This window comes from Ahaetulla prasina, chromosome 1, assembly GCF_028640845.1.
Source record: "Ahaetulla prasina isolate Xishuangbanna chromosome 1, ASM2864084v1, whole genome shotgun sequence".
Lineage (NCBI taxonomy): Eukaryota > Metazoa > Chordata > Lepidosauria > Squamata > Colubridae > Ahaetulla > Ahaetulla prasina.
Genome location: NC_080539.1, coordinates 278,409,643 through 278,430,223, shown reverse-complemented (window position 1 = coordinate 278,430,223; position 20,581 = coordinate 278,409,643). Strand labels below are relative to the sequence as shown.

Sequence of the window (20,581 nt, the reverse complement as noted above, 5' to 3'; positions counted from 1 at the left end):
ATAACATATAAATGCCCATTTACAAATAATACACCAAAATGAATAAAAGTTTGGATACCAAAATGAAGATTTGTTCCAACTGATATAATTCCTTCAGTATACAAAGGTCCATGTTAAAGTCTTTCCTCGTGTGTTACATCATAGGATGCAGTTGTAGTACAGAAGTATGTGGAAAGCCATTCTTCTTTTAGAAATACAGATCAACCTCCAACTGATGTCCATATAGCCATTTGCAAAATCAGCCCACGATTTACTGTAACCTTGGCCAGTACTGAGACATATCAGGTTCACTGCCAGGAACTTGAACAGGAACTGACACCCCAGGAGAAATTAGACCTTGAAGAAGGGGGAAAATGTATTTGGGTGCATATTTACAGATCAATTGCTGGATAATAGATAGATAGATAGATAGATAGATAGATAGATAGATAGATAGATAGATAGATAGATAGACAGACAGACAGATAGAAGATAGACAGATAGACAGACAGACAGACAGATGAGACAGTTGATAGAGGGTGGGGAGAGAGAGAGGCAGATAGATGATAGATACAGACAGACAGATATATAGACTTGTCCCTATGACAAGGGGCACTTTGGAAAACCAGTGAATAAGAACTGCAACTTAAAGTGTTAAGGCACTGAGCATTCTCATTTGCTGAGTGTGATCACTTCAAGATCTTCTATGCATGCACAGATCTCTTTGTGAAATAACAAGTGATTTTATTTTGGCATTGAATCCTGGCAGAGGTTCTATCTGTGTGTGTATATAAGTGCTCAGATCATATATGTTTCTCTCACTTCCCAACCATCCTTTCCAATGGTTTATATAATAATGATTATAATAATATAATTATGACCATCTATTGGTTGAAAGATATCCAGCAGTACAACAGATATGCAGGATGGTGCAAGGATTGGGAGAAGTAAGGTAACATAACATTGGATTCAGTTGAATTTAATTCTGTAATAGATAAATTCATGCAAATTACATTTTTTCTTTATATTAAATTCTTTTAAAAAGAGGCTAACAACTGAATAAATAAAAGAGAGAAACATCATACAACAAGGAATGTGAATCATCAAAATCCACATAATGATATGCTAATATATAGCATATGAATTGTGTTTATTGTTTATTTGGGCTACAACACAAGCACAGCTTAGGAGCTTAGTGTATAATAATTAAGTTACAAGTCTCCCATTGACTAATGGGATTTTGAAACTTTAACTATTTAGATAGCCAAAATGTATTTTATTATTTGTCAGAACAATAAAAGGATTGGTCTACAAAATTCCATTACATTTTGGCTAAGATCAAATATACAGCAGCATCTGTTCCTCAACTGAACTGAGCTTTATCTTCCTGAATTCCTTAATATTTATCTCCTTCTCCACTATGGAGACAAAAGTGAATTAAATCTTGCCACACATTTATCTGAGTAATTTATAATTATTGTACCATTACATTATATATGATTGTAAACATAGATTGCACCTTTGTGTATCTTTTCATATTGAGATACCCTCCTTTCACCAAATTAGTAGAGAAACAAAAAACCTATCCATTATTCCACATGGTTAAAGAAGTGCTGAACTACAGCATTTGCATTAATGTATAAATGATTTACATTAACAGTGAATTTCTAACAAAATAGGGCTTTCTTTTTCGTTTGGCTATTTTATTCATAATCTCCAATACTATCTAATTAGACTCTTAAACACTTTTATGTTACCTCCTCTCCTTTTGTTTAAGAGTTGATAACAAGTTGTCAAGTTTTGTCCAATGGAATCAAAATTCCAATTCGTGGGTAAGCACTCCTCATAAAATATCTCTGATGAAAATACCAATGGTTGCTCACCTGTTGAAGTGGTTCCAGAAGTGCCCATTGGCTGGCTGTTCATATGTGTCTGCATATGAGGAGGGGTGTATGTATCATAGCTCCTCCCATTTACTGATGGACTTGTGGGCAACATGCAAGAATAAGAGGAAGTCTGGCTGGGTACTGGGGGCTGCGGGGGGGTGAAAAAGACCAATATCATGTTCATTACTTTTAACATCATTTTATGTTTCCTTCTTTTCTTTTTTTAAACAGTAATCTCCACAAACTCATGCAATGTTCATATTTACTGATTTGCTCCACTATGTTGGATGAGCTTTATGTTGCAACAGGGAAGACTGGTGTCCAGCTGCATTTTCTAGCATGCAGAAGTTGGCTCTGTTTGCCAACACAACTGACTCAACTTCTCCCCAGGGCAACAAACTCTCCCCGATGTGCCAGCAGACACTGACATGCATTAATAAGGCAGCCACATAAAGGCCATTTTTAAGTCCTCCCACTCACCATAAAGCAGGCTTAGAGTTCGTTTCTCCCCACCCCCCATTTGAAAAAAAAATAATGGGTGGGGGAAACATTGATGGCCTAATTAGGTTCAGTGCCACTGTGGATGGAGTCAGAGGGAGGGCTTTCCCAAGCTGACCCCTTTTTTCCATTCACCGCCAACCCTATCCCATTTGTGATGGTCTCAGAGGGTGAAAAGTAGAAAGGAAACAGTGACACAATGCCTAGAAAAGCTGCATTTCTGCAAGGCCCTTCTGCAGCTTTGTGTCTGTTTCAGAGACAAAGGGTTACTTCTCTGTTAACCCTTTCAAACCCTGTTTTCATGGAATGATTGACTGGGAGAGGGGAGATTAGTTCATCCTAAATCTTTCTAGGTTAATTTTCCAGGTTAGTTGACAAGCTTATGATGATGGCACAGCCCAGCCTCTGCCCAATTAAACACATCATGGAAACAGACCCGTGGCATCCTTTCATTTAAATTTTAGACACTTGCTTTCCTACATATGGATAAAGTCCCCTCCACCTCTATTTTCATAAACAGAATGATACAAGTGAAAGCTTTCAGAACATTCGCAAGCTAAGGAACTAATGGTGAAGCCTGTACAATCAGAACTGTAACTGAGTTGGAATTTAGGAGAAAATCTGGATCTTTCATGATTGTTCTAAGTGTCCGTACAAAACATCTACTCTATATTAATAACAGGCCATCTATATTTCCAGTTTGTAAGTCTTGTCTTCCTTCAGTCCAAAAGGAAGGAATGTATTTCTCACCCCATTTAGATTAGATTCTGGAGCATGTAGAAACCTGGGGGAAAGGTGACAAAAGAGGAGAAATACCCAAAGAGCTAAGAGGAGTCCATTTGTGCAATTTCCATTTCATTCAAAAGTGCAAAAGTTTTTTCATCCAAATCTCCCATGCCTCAGCCTTCCATTTGAAAGACCACTGCCAGATATAGAGTAGCAGTCATCTGGATAGGCATGAAAGCTGTATCAGTAACACTGGCATCACTTTTCAATTGGTGCCTTTTCTTCCATGTAGGCTACATTTCACTTCCTATAACTTCTAGTCAGCATGAAGCTGGGATTTATGAAAATTGAAACGCTGATATCTTTAGCTGCACCTGATTACAAAAAAGACAGAACTTTAAGTGCAAAGGATTTCATTTTGTGACCTAATTCTATGCATATTGCCCCTGAAGCAAAATTGAGTATTAAGTAAATTTAAATTGAACTGTGTCTATGTGTGTGCATGTATACAGTATATATACAGTGTATGTGTGTGTGTATATGTGTATATATAATATATATACTCTGTGTGTATGTGTGTGTGTGTGCGCGCGCACACATGCATGTATTGGTTATTGGTTATTACAGAGGCATATATAGCATGATAAATTTTCCAAGTATAATCATATATAATTCCAAGTATAATCATATATGTCCCACTAACTTTTCCTTATTGGTAGAGCTATCTTCAACAATTGGAAGTTGGAAGTTGGGTGAAATATTTAAAAGATCCCTAAATAGTTTTTTTGTATTCACAGACTTAGGTTCTAACTTCTGAGGTTTGCAAAGGTAGGGATTTATTTTTTTATGCTAGACTTTTTAAGGCAATCTATAAGACAGTTGTTCAAGCTCATCCATGAGTACCCATAACTTGCTATCTTCCTAAGAGGGCAACAATGATTGGGGGCTTAAAAATGTGTTCTTTTCCTGAGTAGTAATCTGCATGCTTACAAGCATAAGGGTTAGCAGCAGCATTCATTTCAACACAGCTATTTAGAACTGCAGGTGCTGTTCACATCCTCTGCTTCCCCTTGGGTATTTCTAGGGTGCCAATAGCCATGGTGTCTCATCAGCAAGGTGTAAGTCTGCTAGCACATTAATAAGCTCTTTCTCCACAGCAGCTCTACACTAATGAGTTTTTTTAGTTAGATACATTTTTCTAGTAAGATACATTTTACCCAAGTGAAACTTTTTGCTTTTTGGATTCAGAGTCTCTGGATGATTTAACCAAATCCTGTCTTCCATTTCCCAAGCTACACTGTTTGGGGTAAGAGTTGGGAAGCTCTTCTCAGGATCTGCCTACTTTCTTCTGTAATATACTAGGGTGCACGTTTTAGTGGCTAAATGTAATGACAAACTCAAAATTAGAATAGAAGTTGGGCTGGACCAGAAACCAATTTGAAGAAGGGGAATTCTTAAGAAGTAAAATCATGCTTCAACCCTCTGCTATGCTTAGGACATCCTTAGTTTACCATTTTAAAAAATCCCCCAAATAAAACAAAAAATTGAGTATGCTTTGCACTTCTTGTTCAATGATTGCTGAAATTTCTGTGCTACTTTGGTTTCTTCTACAATTTTCAAATCAGTTTGATATTTGAAAGAAATGTGGTTAAATGGGTAGGATAGGTACCATTCAAGCATTTCCAGGAATCTGAATGCAGTCCCAAACCAAGTGTCTAATGCTAGCAAAGCAACCTTGAGCCTGAATTTACTGTCCTCACGAGAGAAAAATGGGATTACATTGAACTATTATCAAAACTGATTAGACAATTTGTTTTTTACATTACAACAGACATTCCATTACACCATTCTCTGTAGGTTCAAAGAAAGTATCAAATATTCAGACAACCCATCAGCATCACTCAAACAACAATTCCAAATGTTATCAATTTGAAATGTTCCAAATGTTATCAAGGTGTCCTTAATGGCCCTTGGCTTACATTTAGTGGAAATTTCTTTTCTTTGGATCAGTATCACTGATCACAGTTCAATAAAGACAAAATATATGTATCGGTCTATACTGGACTGCATGTTTTAGACATGAGTCAAGTCTACTAATTTTCTAGTAAAAGATGCATAACATGGAGGCTGAGAAAAATTCTTATCGATTCTTGGAAGTCAACAAAGCACTCTTTAACTTCATGTTCCTGTTGTTTAAGCAAGGTTGCCTGTTTGAGATCAGAGCCTAGAAAATTTATCTTTCAAGGGACTAGCTTATAGAATTGGGATTATAAAAATATGATTCCAAACTTCATTGATATTAATCTTGATTTTTTGTCAGATTAAATTAATTTGGACTAATAACTGCCTGTGTTGTCTACTGTGCAACACCATCATAATAGCATTAAAATTTTAAGCACATATTTAAAAGAGGCAAAATTTTAATGCTAAGAAGAAATGCATACATACCCAAAATATATATGTAATGTCAGCCAGTGGGGTGTCATGGTTAAAGTATTGGACTAGGACCGCGAAGACCAAGTTCAAGTCCATTTTCAATCATGGAAACTCAGTGGGTGTCTCTGGGCTTTGCACAATCTCATATCCTAAACTACTTCACAAAGTTGTTCTTGTGGGGAATAACTAGACAAAGGAATGCTAAGTAAGCTGTTTCAAGACAAATTGGCAGAAAAATCTAATTAATGGATAAATAATCAAGAAGTGGCAACTCTGCTGGCCATAAATAGCCCTATAATAATACTACAATTCCCACAGGAAGGGAAGGCCCATTTCAGGATGATTTGGAATGGTGAAGTCACTGCAATCCAGAGAAATTGAAAGCAGCTAGCCATTGGAAACTTGTTCAACTTATTTGACCTAAAGCAAATCTGGGTTTGGAAATCCTATACTGCAGTACAACCTGACCATACCTATGGTACATAAGAGTAGCAAAGGGAGATGCAATTTTGTTCTTGATGGTTATTTACCAGTTCACACTTACACTTTGCTATTCTTATTTCATTTATTTCCACAAAATGTGAGCTCCACTCTGAGCAATGAACCCAAACCACATTGTATAAATGCTAGTAGTGCCAATGTTTTGGATCAGATGATGTAGATAAATCAACCAGAAGAAGCAATCTACATTTTTGCTTGAAAGTTTTAGATGTTTGCCTTCTAGGTTGCTGTAGGAGCTCTGAGGGCCCACAGAAGTTGCTGACTTTCACCTTTCCTAGGAAAATTTCCATTATCTTACATATCTACTCACTGAGTTTAAAACACTTTGCTGAAAGAAAGGCAAGATGCCCGAAACAAGCAATTTATGGACTGCTTCCTTGGTCCATATGGGACTTATGAGATAGGCCGGCTTTGAGCATGTGAATAATCTAGTGTTTCGATCACCAACGGATCAGATAAAAATAGTAGGAAGGACAGTATCAAACATTTGATCCATTTAGAATTAAGGAGCAGGCTGCCTTTTTGCTTTTATACTAAAAGAGAACATATAGTTCTCTCTTCCTTAAATGAAACCATTACTTCTAATTTTCTTCATCTGGGCAAACCAGATTTAAGTTCTAGAGTCTTTTACTGTTACCATACTTAAACTATAAAATCTACCAAAAGATCCCAATTTATTTTCTGCCTACATGCTTAAGAATATTGAATGATCCATTAACAATGGGTAGCGTTAGACATCTGTCATAACCAAGATAGTTAAAACACAACAAAAAGATGTTTCAATATATTGGTAGATAAAGTCGAGATTCCGATCAGTGTGCTGATTGGTAAGCACCAAAGCATCAATCTCACTCCTTCTCTCTTTATTGTATGTGTGTGCAGGTGTGTGTGTGTGTGTGTGTGTATGTGTGTGTGTGTGTGTGTGTGTGTTTCTATTTGTGAGGGGGGGAAATCTAAGTAGCAATCCAGGCTTTCCCATTTTGTTAAGTCAGACTGATAATATGCATAAGATCCCACAAATACTGGGTAGATTGCACACTTGGTGATAGCAGCATGATATGGAAAATCCTCTTAACCCTGGAGAAATCTCCCTTATAGTCTAGAATTGTTACTAACTTCAAAGGACAGAGATTCTGCCCAGAGATTACTCAACTCAGAGAGCATATTAGTGGATTATACTTACTTGCATAGGCAGGTTGTTAGCCATTGTGAAACTAGGCATGGGTGGCAAAGCACTGTATGTGTTTGTTAGCGCGGTGTCTGTTCTGCCCAGCATTGAACCTGATGTGAAAGAGGAAACTATAATAGAATAGATAGATAGAGAGGATGGATGTATTAGTTACACTTTGATCAGATGACGGCATTACTTTTGGCAGCATTCCCCAACTTGGTGGCTCCCAGATGTGACAGACTCTATATCTCATAATTCCCAGCCAGTGCATTTGGAAGACTCCATGTTGGGTAAGGTTGCAGGACAGCGTTCCATGGTATTGCCCAGAAAGGGTGAGTAATTGCATGATATACTTCATAAAGCATATTACCCGGTGTTGTGGGTTGTGGGATCGGTTGGTAGACACTTGTGCTAAAACTACTGCTGATGGGAATGTGACTGGGGGTGTTGCTCGCTTGTCTTCTCTGATTCCTTAGTTTTTCTTCTCGTCTCCATTTTGCCCTCCTGTTGGAAAACCATACCTGCCAATGCAATATATTTCCCATTAGTTCAGGGAGGAGAAAGACCAATGCATCATACAAAGCAAAAACTCAGTAATGGTTGTAGGACTAAGAGGAAACATTTGTGAAAATAAAGAAACCATCTTTATTAAGTCCTCACTTCCAAATTTTTCATCCGTTACCATATTCATCGGGGCAAAAAAGTTTAGCAAAGGCCATGAAAGATTATCCATGTATGGTGGACTTTCCAAATAAGAAATGTAGGTACCTATTTACTACATTTAAATTAGAACATCTGTCTAGATGAGTTCTAGATGAAAGTGGGCATGCTACTTGCCGTAAGAAGGATGCAGATAACTTCACTGGAATTTGCATTTATTTTATTGATTATGTATTATTGCATGGATGTACACCTGATTTTCAGATTATTTCAATACTATAGGTGGATTGCAACAAAAGAAAATACAGAATACCAAACAAAACAACCCTTAATGCGATTAAAATCAGATTTTAAACAATTTATTAAATTATTAACCATGAAAATCGCCTATACCACCTTCTTGAACATCAATGCACAGAGAAGAAAAAGAGAAAGGATATAGTCAGGTAACAAGAGCTGAAGAAAAATACTGCATAGTCTTTGAATACCTGTATTCTTGCTTCAGGCAGGTCTATTTTGGCAGCTAGTCTCTCTCTGGCAAACACATCAGGATAATGGGTTCTCTCAAATTCTAGTAGAAAAGAAACCCATAGAATTTGCATTAAGATCGGTTTTTTTTTCTTTTAGCTTTCTGAATATTCTGAGTGCACTTGGCATTCTAAATCTTTTATGAGGAGTATCATCAGAGGAATGCTTTGAACAAGATCATATAATGCAGGTTTGATTTAAAGTGTGAGATATTATTATTGAATGATTCCTTCCCAATCAAGTGACTCATATTAAAATGGTTTATATAATGATAGATTGTGTTCAGATAGAAACCAGTAATAGGTGCATTTTAAGCAGTTAATAGATAACCCCTAGAGCAGGGGTGTCAAACTCGTGGCCCGTGGGCTGGATGAGTCATGTGCTGGCCATGCCCGCACCCTGTTTAGTGAAGGGGGAAAAAGTCACGCTACGTCACGTGACGGCCCCGTGACAACACAAGTTTGACACCCCTGCCCTAGAGTAACTTTCTCACGCTAACTTTCAAGACAATTTCAAAGGATAACTCAGACCTCAAATCAGATGAGTTCCAAATCAACTACATTGGGAGCAAGGGAACTGAAGAATGGTAGATTGAGTTTTGTGTATATTTTACGATCCAAAAAAGTGGGGTGCAAGATTGCCTCTGAAAGTCTCATGACCAAGACAATGTAGCTTTGGGATATTTTTGAAGTCTCAGTTCCAAATGCTTGCCCTACTGCTTGTATAATCACTGCATCTCTAAGCCATCATAAAAAAAAATACACTCCTAGGCTTTATCAATGGACAGCTGCTCCATGTTTGTCCCAGATTAATCATACCATGCTAGGAGAGAAAAGGCAGTAGAGTACATTATGTGTCCCTTCTTCTGACTTTTGGCCATGAAAATGAGTCTCACCTTTCTCAAGTGCTTCGATTTGTTCTTGGGTAAAGGACGTCCGATTTCTCTGCAGCTTTCTTTTCAACTGGAGTCTCATCTGGGCCTCATCTGAATCTTCTCCATTTGAACTGATGGAATTGGTATTTTCGCCCCCTCCTTCTTGTTGTGGGCAGCCATCTGCAGAAGAAAGAGGACACCATTCTAAGAAGGTTTTTGCTGAACTCATAGGCCATAGCAAACACAGCCAACGGACCAATGTCTCAGGGCCTCTTTGTTTCATTATCCCAAAGTGACAATACAGTAATCCCATTGCTCATTCTGGAGTGGTATAACCTATACTGAATAGTAATACTTTTGTGGCTCAATACATATTTAAACTTTTTTCCCCTTCTCTTTAACTCTATCTGATTCTTGGAAATTGGCTAGACCAAGTCCTTGCAATTCTCTTGGCAAAGTTTTTCAGAAATAGTTTTCCATTGCCTTCTTCCTAGGACTGAGAGAAAGTAACTGGCCCAAGGTTATCCAGCTGTCTTCGTGTCCAAGATACCTCTACAATGTACAGTCTCCTGGTTTCTAGCCTAGTGCCTTAATCACTACACCAAACTGGCCCTCATATTTCACATTTGGATTTAAATTTGTATATGCACTAAATCTAAAACATAGTGTATGCTACTTTTGAAGTCTATGACTTACTGAAAATATGTCTTGCAAATTTGTACATGGTCATTTTGATCCAGTTTGAATGCAGGAGATGAAAGTATTGTACCCAACACCCAAAAATTTTCATGAGATTGAGCCTAAACTGAAATGCAGAAAAAGCTTGCAGATGTCAGGACCTTCTCTGCTCATTGTAGCATGTATGGTGGTCAGAAGAGGATTAGAACTGGAGAGACTATGGTATCTATTGAAATTATTTGTCTATTCTGAAGAATACAAAGAATTCCAGGATGGGAAAATTTATAAGGGCAATTCAGTGACTTCTAAGCAAAAATTAATCTGGGTCCCTTAAATGGAATAGCGGCAGAAACAAGGTAGGGCTTATTCCTTTCTATAATTCAGTGATGTTCAGAATAGCTGGCAATAAAACATTAATCAGTATATATAACAATGGGGAACCAAACATGTCCAAAGCAGAAATATTCAGTTCCAAAATATCTAAACAACACTTTAAAAATATAGCTGAATAAATCGGCCCCATCTCACAAGTCAAAGATATTGTTCAAAGGAGCATAATGCACGTTTTCCAACATGCCTTCCTAAAATATTATTTCTATTAAATGTATTTACCTATTGGTACATTTAGAATAGGGATGCTCACTTTTTCAGATTATCTATAATCAGCAATTCCTATCTAATCAATTAGATGCTGATAGGTTTGCAGAAAATGCTATTAAGAAGCCAAACCAAGCTTATAATCTTTTTTAAAAAATATTTATCTAGTTTTGATTTTAATTCTGCACAGTCAATTTCATTTTAAAGGTTGTGAATTTAGAAGTGCCTGCATTGTTCTTCAGTTTTATTCAACTATTGTATGAGTGTGCATTGCCTTGACACCTATTACAGAGCACAGCTGTAATTATATCATCACCAAGAACAGGCTATAATTGCTGAAAATGGAATTTTATATTTAGATAAAAGGACTGTCCATTCTTTGTAATGTGTTGCACCAGAGAAAAGTAAGATTTCTTTAAAAATTTTAACATGTAATTTTAACAAGAAATAGTAGCGAGTTCGCTAAGTAGCTAAATATGCTATTCTGCAGCTGAGCGCCTGGCATATCATTTGTGGTACATTTTTAATTAGGGCATTTCCACCACTTTTAATGTAATTTCTATCATTAAACAAGAGAAAGTTTTATTGTTTTCACATAGCTGCTGGAGGTAAAGATATGCTCCTGGCTGAGCTGTCTTTCAAACTGTCTGCAGACCCTGAGGAAAATGGAGGGAGGGGTGTGTGTGTGTGTGTTTCTTCCTCTCTTTTTTTCCTGCTTCACCCTCCCCCCCCCTTTTTTTTTTACAAAAGAAATGGACATTCCTGCAGAAGGAGAGAAGTTGTCAGTAAATTAACTCTCCCTTTCCTTTCAGAGCATAATTTGGAGTGGTTTTGAAGTTGCTAAATGAAAAATAGAACAAGGGTTTCTTTTGATACATGTCCTGGAGAAGGAAAATGAGAAGGAGAAAGTTATGTGAAAAAGAAAGGAGCAGCCTCTCTCTCTCTCTCTCTCTCTCTCTCTCTCTCTCTCTCTCTCTCTCTCTCTCTTCTAGAAAACAGATTTTTGTGGGAAATCAACTTTAGAGCAATATATCGGTTATAATCAGCCAACAATGGAGTCTAACCTTCAAAGCCCGAAAGAGAATTGTGACAGGATCTGGTAGAGATCTTTTCAAACACTTTGAAATGTTTTAAAACTCCAACTTTCTCCCCCATTTAAACAGTTGGATTCATCTCCAGTGGTCACCATATGGATGTTTGGAGATCTATTGAGATGACCACCACCACTTGAATAGCGAGGGGGGGCCCTGCTTTTCACCAGGACACAATGCCAGCAGAGTAAAGGAAACTATTAAACTCTTGGGGCAAGGAGGAGGGTTGGCAAACTTTCGTGGGCAGAATTTTGAGGACACAATCAGGCCGGCCCAACAAAAGGATTCTCTTGAGGCGTGCAGTGGCCCACATTGTATCACAAGGATCCCAGTCAACAGACTTTTCAGTGAAGTATGTTAACCTTTAGGCACTACTATCATTAATCACTGTCCCCTAGGCTGGGCTACTCAATGCTCTTTAGGGTTTTTTTCTCCTTCTATAGGAGCCGGAGAAGAAAGAAAGAACACCCCTAAACTGGTGAATAGACCAGCTCCACACATTCAGCCTGTTTACTCAACATGGGAGGGGGGGAGGAGGGGGGGGAGAAAGAGAGAACTACTTAGCTTAGATTAAGTAAGCTTCAGCTGGCAGAGAAGGGTCTAAGACAAGAGCCCCTGCTTCTACACATTAACCAAAGGTGATCACTGCCTTTTAAAGCACTTTCAGGGTAAGGACTTCTAGGTTGATATTTTTGTGAAAAGAAACCGAGGCTTTGTTGCCCTACAGCCTCTTGGTTTGGAGTCTAAACCAGAGTGTTGGGATTCTAGACCGGCCTTTACCCAATTTTTGCCCCTCACCCCCTTAGCTCCACTCACCAGAGAACCTCTGGGGCCTGGATAAAGGACCCCACAGTGTGTCTGAGGTGCTCGGGGCAGAGCACCATCAAAGGTTATGACGCCCCCTCCTTTCTCCCGCAGGGGCACATGGGTGCCCAAGCACCTCAGCAGGTGGGAGGGCTGGGAAGGAACTGGACCCTGTCTTCAATCCCCCAGCACTTGCCTTGTGGCAAAGACTCATTGGGAGAGCGCCATGTGCCCCACGGTTGAAGAAGCTTCAGGCATAGGAGAGGAGCCTCCAGACACCCTTCCTCATTTGGAAGGCAAGATCTGAGCCTTCAGCTGCTTTTCCCAAACAAGGGAGAAACCAAAGATTGGGGTGGGGGGGACATTGTGTAGGCTTGTTCTGGATTAAGCTTCCAAAGAGACCTTAAAGAGAGGTCCTTGGTGCTCTCTGCGTTTGGTTGTTTTCTTGCAGATGTGTCACTATCCAAACTAGGTAACATCCATCCAAGATACATGACCACAAGAAATACATGATACAAGAAAACAGCCAAGCTCAGAGAGCACCAAGGACCCCTCGTCTCAACCCTGAGCTACAAATATTCTCCTTCATTGCGACTCAAAGAACGCCCAGTTCAAGTACGGAATTAGGAGCTTCCATTTGGCCCAAGGAGCGAGAGGTTGGGGCTCTTTGGTGGCTCTTTTGTCACCCAACCCAAGCAAAGGAAGGCCAAGCGAGGAAAGGGGAATGAAAAGGAGCTGAAATTCAGCTGAACCCCCTTGCTGTCGCCCTGCCGGATCTTTCCGAGGCCCTTCGGACCCCATCAGGTCGACCTCCCTATTGCTGGGCTACGCCAGGAAAGGCCAAATCTCTCCGGTCAGTTCCTTGGCTAGCTCTGCGATTCTCCCTTCGGCCATATGGGGATCCAAGCGCCGGGTTGGCAGCGTCTGTTTGTCAGCTGGCCAAAGGGGGACAAAGTTAGGCAGTTCGGTTTACAGCTGAAGCGTAAGAAGTAAAATACCCTCAAACCTAGGGGGGGAGGGGTGCGTGCATGGGTGCGTGCGTGAGATTGTATGTTTGTGTGCGTTGGGAGCAACAAGAAAAATTGGCGGCTTTTCAGCTCAAAGGTTAGAGAAGCTTGAAAAGAAATCAACAAATGCATCCTCCAGAAGGCTGTCTTCGCTCAACCGGCATTAAAGACCGCAAAGGTTAGGCTCCAACTCCATTAACATCAATGGAACCTTCTCCATTGACTTCAAAATACGATGTAAATTCGCCCTATATCAAAATTTTCTCCCAATTACAGTTATGACGACTTTTTCGTTCGCTTTCATCTCTTTTCTCCCTCCCTCCCGCTCCTCTCCTCCTCAAAAACCTCACCCGATGCCTGTTAACTCCCAAAGTTTTGACCGGATAAGACAGACAGATATGTTTGAAAAAGAAAAAAGAGGGGAAAAAAGAGAGAAATGACAGACAATTAAGATATCTTGCTTTCTTTTAAAAGAGAGACTTTAAGAGAAAAAGCAGCTTTATAAAAGAACTCAATAGTCCCGTTCCACCTTCTCTGGACCTAATCCGTAAGAAAGCGAGTTGAATATGTTGCCCCTATTATCTAAAAGCTAGACCATCTGACGCTGGGTATAAGGATTTGTTTCCAGGAAAGAAAAAAAAAGGGGGGTGGTGGTTGGATAAAAGACGCTGGGAAATAAAATCATTCCTTAGTTTCTTAGTGTCTTAATCAGTGAGGCGGAAAACTAGCAGAGAGAAAAAAAGAAAACTCCAAGCAAGCAAGATAGCAAAACCGATCGCGGCACCTTTCAGCTGTGGAGCTGGGATCAAAAACATTGTAGCATCTGTTGAAAGAGAAAGTGTCTAAATCCTATAGAAGGGCTTTAGTCTTATAAGGAGGGGAGGAAGGGAGCCGGGCGGGGGCGGGGTGGGATGGGATGGGGGGGACGATAAGAAACAGTGTCTCGGGGATGCCTAAAACCACTCAATCACTAGAGAATTTCTCCCGGATAGAGAGAGAGAGAGTGAGAGAGATGTCTCTTTTTGTTCTGTCAAGCCCTCGTGTAGCCATTATTTTATTTGCTGCTGCCTGGCGTTTATCAGATTGAGACCGTATTTGTCCCCCTCTGAGACCTAACCTTGCCTTATGCTTTGGGAGTAATGGGCTCTTAAAATCCAGGCGCACAGAGGCAGCCCTGCAAGGGGAAAAAAAGAACATCAGAGATTGGCATGACTGTTCCAGGGCAAACAAAAAACAAAAAAACAAAAAAAAAACCCTTGGAATCCTTTGAAACAACGCGTTGAAGTCTACTTCTCTGCGTCCTCCCTCCTCTCCTCCTCAAAACCTCACCCGATGCCTGTTAACTCCCAAAGTTTTGACCGGATAAGACAGACAGATATGTTTGAAAAAGAAAAAAGAGGGGAAAAAAGAGAGAAATGACAGACAATTAAGATATCTTGCTTTCTTTTAAAAGAGAGACTTTAAGAGAAAAAGCAGCTTTATAAAAGAACTCAATAGTCCCGTTCCACCTTCTCTGGACCTAATCCGTAAGAAAGCGAGTTGAATATGTTGCCCCTATTATCTAAAAGCTAGACCATCTGACGCTGGGTATAAGGATTTGTTTCCAGGAAAGAAAAAAAAAGGGGGGTGGTGGTTGGATAAAAGACGCTGGGAAATAAAATCATTCCTTAGTTTCTTAGTGTCTTAATCAGTGAGGCGGAAAACTAGCAGAGAGAAAAAAAGAAAACTCCAAGCAAGCAAGATAGCAAAACCGATCGCGGCACCTTTCAGCTGTGGAGCTGGGATCAAAAACATTGTAGCATCTGTTGAAAGAGAAAGTGTCTAAATCCTATAGAAGGGCTTTAGTCTTATAAGGAGGGGAGGAAGGGAGCCGGGCGGGGGCGGGGTGGGATGGGATGGGGGGGACGATAAGAAACAGTGTCTCGGGGATGCCTAAAACCACTCAATCACTAGAGAATTTCTCCCGGATAGAGAGAGAGAGAGTGAGAGAGATGTCTCTTTTTGTTCTGTCAAGCCCTCGTGTAGCCATTATTTTATTTGCTGCTGCCTGGCGTTTATCAGATTGAGACCGTATTTGTCCCCCTCTGAGACCTAACCTTGCCTTATGCTTTGGGAGTAATGGGCTCTTAAAATCCAGGCGCACAGAGGCAGCCCTGCAAGGGGAAAAAAAGAACATCAGAGATTGGCATGACTGTTCCAGGGCAAACAAAAAACAAAAAAACAAAAAAAAAACCCTTGGAATCCTTTGAAACAACGCGTTGAAGTCTACTTCTCTGCGTCCCGCTCCCCCCTCCCTCCTTTCCTATTTTCGCATTTTATGCGGTGAGTCGAGGCCCATAAATAAGCTCCCATCCAGCTTTCCCCCCCTCCCCACCGAACCAAGCTTTGGTTTGAACAGGGACCGATGATTAAGGGCAGCGGACGGGGGTGGGGGTGGGGGTTGGGGAGAGGCGGGGATGGGGTGGGGTGGGAGAGAGAGAAATATTGGGAAGCCGGGCGTCCCTATCCCAAACAGGCTGGCTTCAAAAGATTTCAGAACGAATTAGGCTCAATTTGTAGACGATGGGCTTCACCAGCTGTTGGGGGGGAGGATGATAGAGCCCAGGGCGAGCGGTTTTTAAGGTTGGAATTTCAAACATTTTATTCCTGGGTTAGGCAGCGAAGCTTCCCCTCCCCCTCACCGTTCAAAAACAGAGAGTCCCTTGCCTGGGGACTTCTAGTGGGCGAGCAGCTGGTATCCCCTTTTGAGGGAGAGAAGTTGGCATAGGCTGCCTTCGGTCCGCGATCATCCTTAGGGCTGCCGACTCCTGCCCCGTTTCAACCCCCCGAGACCGCAGGCGAAGGCCCCAGCTTCTTCCGGGAAGCGACTCCCGGCAATCCAGGTCCGGCTAGAAGCCAGCCCGGTTCTCCTGGCCTCACTCCTGGCCTGACAAAGCCCAACAACCCCACTAGCACCACCACAGGCGGGCGACGCTGGCTACCCAAAGAACCGCCTCGATTGCCCCAGAGGCCTGCGCGCACTTTCAAGACTTTCGGGGGGGGGGGCAGTTTGTCCTTTCGGGACCCCGTGAAGCTCACCCAGCGCCCTGGGAGGGAAAGTGGGTCTGCTGCACCTTTTCGGGAGAGGGTCTGCCGAAGCCCCCGCCGTTGCTCTTCATCGCGCTTCTCCAAGGAGGAGAAGGGAGGAAGCACTAACTCCTCTCAGAGTAGCAGAATCACGGAGGCTATTAAGGATCTTGGGTTTTTTTGTTTTTTTAAAGGGGCCATTTAAAAACAAAACAAAACATGGATGCATCCCGTCGAAGCGACCGTCCTCGAGAGGCTACGACTGACTGCAAAGATGCGCATCCTGGTGGGTGGGGGAGGCGAGAGGGCAGGCAGAGAGGACCCTATTAATCGCAATTGGGAGACTGGTTGCCATGGACCGAAAGAGAGACTCGGATCTTCGCTACCCTCATTCATGAAGCCCCTCCGGAATCTTTTCCCCGCACCTGGGCGAACTATCCTGAGCCTCGCTCCCGTTGGATCGCAGCGCGGCGACTCCGGTCCGACTCTCTCTTTCTTTCTCTCTCGGAAGACTTTTGCTAAGGCCACTTGGGGAGCTCCAGCTCCCCGTTTCTCTACGTCTTTCAGGTTCCAGCAGTGCAAGCGAAGGGGGAAGCAGGGGTCTCCGGCCAACAACACCCCCCCCCCGAACTCCCCTACTCTGACTGAGGATATTCCGATCCTCAAAGCCTCGGGAAAGAAGGCTACAATCCGACGTGCGTTTTCGGAGAAGGGAAAGGACCTGCTTAATGCTGGCAATCAGAAAGCGGGGTCTTTGAAAAGAGGAAGTTCGCCCAACGCAAAGATATTTTCTTACCTCCAGCTTACTTATTATGCCATCCTGAGCGTGGATGAGCAGAAGCCAGCCTCACTAAATACCCCCGGGGTTACTTCCGACTAAGAGACGGATGAAATTTCGTCTGAAAATAAATTAGGTCTTTTTCTTGGCATTTCAAGTTTAGGATCGGGCGCATATGCATTTAGAATCGGGAGGGGCCAGCTAAAGGGTTGGAAAAGAGTTAAACCACAGACGTCAGTAGGATATAACGGCAAAATCTTCCCCTGAGCAGAGTGTGCTGCTTCGGGCCGCCCTATTAAAGTCTAAAGTCGATGGTGCCAGATTTAAATTTGCTCAGACTGTTTTGGTCTCAGAGTCCAAGGGGTGTATGAGTGAGCGTTTGTGGGATTCGGTCCCAGAAAATCCTTTTCCCCTTCACCTGAGCGACCAGAATGCTTCTGGCTTTCAGGGTTGAGTTGAACTGGCTGAAATTCGGATCTGAAAAGACGCTGAAAAAAAATCTCTCGGCCTCCCCCATCTAGAGCCTCCTTGTCATCTTCCTGGCATCCTCCAGCTGGTGCCATCCTGAGGAACTAAAGGACAACCCCTCGGCTTCCCCCAGCCAGAATTGGTTGGGCTACAAACCCTAGGGAAGGGTTTGCCAACACAGCAAAGGGGGTCCTTCTTTTTTATATATTCACACACTTCCCCCTGGTCCACACATTGGTCCTTCCTCTTCCCATCTGAATGCCCTGCTTGTGGCAATTCCCAGTTTTGAACCACACCTTTCCCATCTTTAAACCGACAGACAGGTAGCAACTCCCAGAATCCAGAGGCTCTTACAAATAAACCCAATAGGCTCCTTTGACCTGCCACTCGTCCCCCCCCCCACTTCTGGGATTTGGTTTGGCTGTCCCAGGCTGCCTCACTGCAGTCCTGAGAGAACAGCAATGCCTCGATGCTTTAATGCAGATGCTTTTTGGGACATCATAAGACAGTTGGAAGCCTTGGAAAGAGCAATGGAAAACTTTTGAGCTGGCGGTTCTTTCAAGGCAGATTTATTGCAGGCAGGACATTTTAGAGGAATGAGCTTGCTCTGGCTCATGAAAGACGCCAAATGGGAATAGCTCAAAGAATAGCTGTAGATCTGTCTTGAAAGAGCCACTAGCCTTGAAGGTGTGACAAGAGTCCTTCTTGCTTTTGCTGCAGCACATATTTCACTTCCTGGATCTAACCTGTTCCCACCATCCCTGCCCACAATGGCTGCAAACAATGCATAAAGCTGATAGATATTTTACTTCCTCCCAAAGGAAGTGGGAGGTACAAAGGAGTAGTGGGATGGAGGGGGAAGAACACACACACACCCAAAAATCGGTATTGGACTCAGTTCTCCATTAGTTTCAGCCACCAATGCAGCAAAAAAAACACCCAGAGATGAGGCTTGGGGCCTGGTCTTCTGAGGGTCCCTCCTAGAAAGCTCCCTTCTCTTAAAACTGACATGTCTAATTGGCAAACGGTGCCATATCGTGTCCAGAGGTCTCCTGTGGAACATTTCTACAGCTGTCTCCTTCAACTAGACGCTTATTCATGTCTCCTTAATGAGAAACAAAACGATCTCTAATGAGCAATTACATAGCGACAGAATTGTTCCCATAACAAATTCTTGTGTGTGACAGAAACATCCTTTGTATCAGATATTGTGCATATTGTTACTGATTTTCTTTCCTTCTCTCTCTCTCTCTCTCTCTCTCTCTCTCTCTCTCTCTCTCTCTCTCTCTCTCTCTCTCTCCCTCCCTCCCTCCCTCCCTCCCTCCCTCCCTCCCTCTCTCTGTCTGTCTCTCTCCTGGTTTCCTCTCTTCTTTCTCCTTTCCCAGACAGCACAAAATAGGGTGTTGGCTACTGGATGCTGGAAAAGCTGACCAGAGCCACCCCAAGAGAGGACACAAACAAGCAGGGAAGCCCCCAATCCTCAAGGGAGTGAACTCAAGCCAAGGGGATGTGAAAGCATGCCTTTTCCCCAATCACAAGCAAGCTGGGGATGCCCAGGCATAGCTGGCATCAGAGCCTTCCAGCAGTGATCCACCCCTGAATTTGGAGTCCCCTGAAAAAAACAAATCCAAATATACTCCAGCCTGGGTTTCAAAATGCCAAAGTCTCATCTAAAAGGAACAAGTACAAGCAACCCACAACAGCAGGAGTTTCCAGCTCAGGTTGCCTCTTTGTTCTCTTCCCTTCAGTACTGATTTTCGATATTCCAATATTTATTTTCCGGCAAAGAAAGGCAAGATTCTACAAGAGGCATGGACGGTAATTCTTCTGTCGACTGATCAGGTCCTCAAAGACGAAGAACTGCAAGTTTTGTTTAGCATGCCCATCATTGGGGGTGCTTCTTCCCACTCAGGGCTCCACCATTTGTTAATTACGTTTCCAAAGCAAACTGATACAGTGAGGATTTGCTCACAGTCTACCAGCAAGTTAGCATCTGATGCCTTTTAATTGGGAGAAAGGGACCACGGTTGTGTAGGGATTTGATTTAAAAACAACCGGAAACTCTGCTGCTGTTGACTTGGGAAGTTTTCTTAGCAAATGTAGGGCATCAGATTTGTGCTCCCTCTTCCATTTTGTCCTTACAACAACTCTATGGAGGAGGTTGGACTAAGAGAAATGCCTGGCCTGGCTCAAAGCCACCCAGGGAGTTTCTGTGGTTGGAGATGAATTTGGGTCAGGTCCCTCCATTGTTAAACCCATCATCCACTAGCTCTCCTTCTCCATGGTTTTTTTCTTTAACTGTCTAGTCTATCCTCTATCCTGGGTGGAATTCAGGGAAGTGGATTGAAAAATTGCTGCTTTTAGAAAACGTCCTTTAAGTGGACATTCCCAGGGAGGCAGAGTAGAGAGTGAGAAGGAAGTTGGAAATGGAGGAGGAACGAGTCAGTCGAGTTGCCCCTGTAGGCTCTGAAGGATCATTTGAGAAATCAGATTGATCTAGGAGGAGAAGGGAAGGAGCAGTTGACTGACCTCTCTTCCCTGCCTACCTTGCGTTGGTTGTCCTGGGACAGACGTCCCCGGGTACCACCCAGGCCTGGTGCCCCACGTCCCCGTCTGCCCATTCAGCATTCTTAGCTTGTCATACATTCCATCTGCTCCCATCTGTTGCTTTTCGCTAGCCAGGTTGCGTAGGACTCGGTTGATCGAAGAGACCTGGAAGGGAAATTGCATTCCACCAAATGGCAGCCACAGTGGTACAGAACCTAACCCCCCCTCCCCTTCCCATCCCCCCACCTTTCCCATCCCAGCCACAGATCCACTGTCCACCCAGAGA

The 20,581-nt window shown here is 42.4% G+C and overlaps 1 protein-coding gene across 7 annotated transcripts in view; it reads right to left on the bottom strand.

Moving 5' to 3' along the window:
• Positions 1–250: 250 nt before the first annotated feature.
• PAX6 (paired box 6) overlaps positions 251–20,581 on the bottom strand; it is a 28,179-nt gene continuing 7,848 nt past the window's right edge. For 6 of the 7 annotated variants that reach the window (XM_058160747.1, XM_058160760.1, XM_058160776.1 and 3 more), the window contains 7 exons: positions 20,295–20,460; positions 9,281–9,439; positions 8,346–8,428; positions 7,568–7,718; positions 7,210–7,325; positions 1,863–2,013; positions 251–336 (listed from right to left, as the gene is read on the bottom strand). In XM_058160747.1, the coding sequence (XP_058016730.1) occupies positions 251–336; positions 1,863–2,013; positions 7,210–7,325; positions 7,568–7,718; positions 8,346–8,428; positions 9,281–9,439; positions 20,295–20,460 (912 nt within the window). The remainder of the gene's footprint in view (positions 337–1,862; positions 2,014–7,209; positions 7,326–7,567; positions 7,719–8,345; positions 8,429–9,280; positions 9,440–20,294; positions 20,461–20,581) is intronic. The other variant, XM_058160792.1, reaches the window with a different exon arrangement.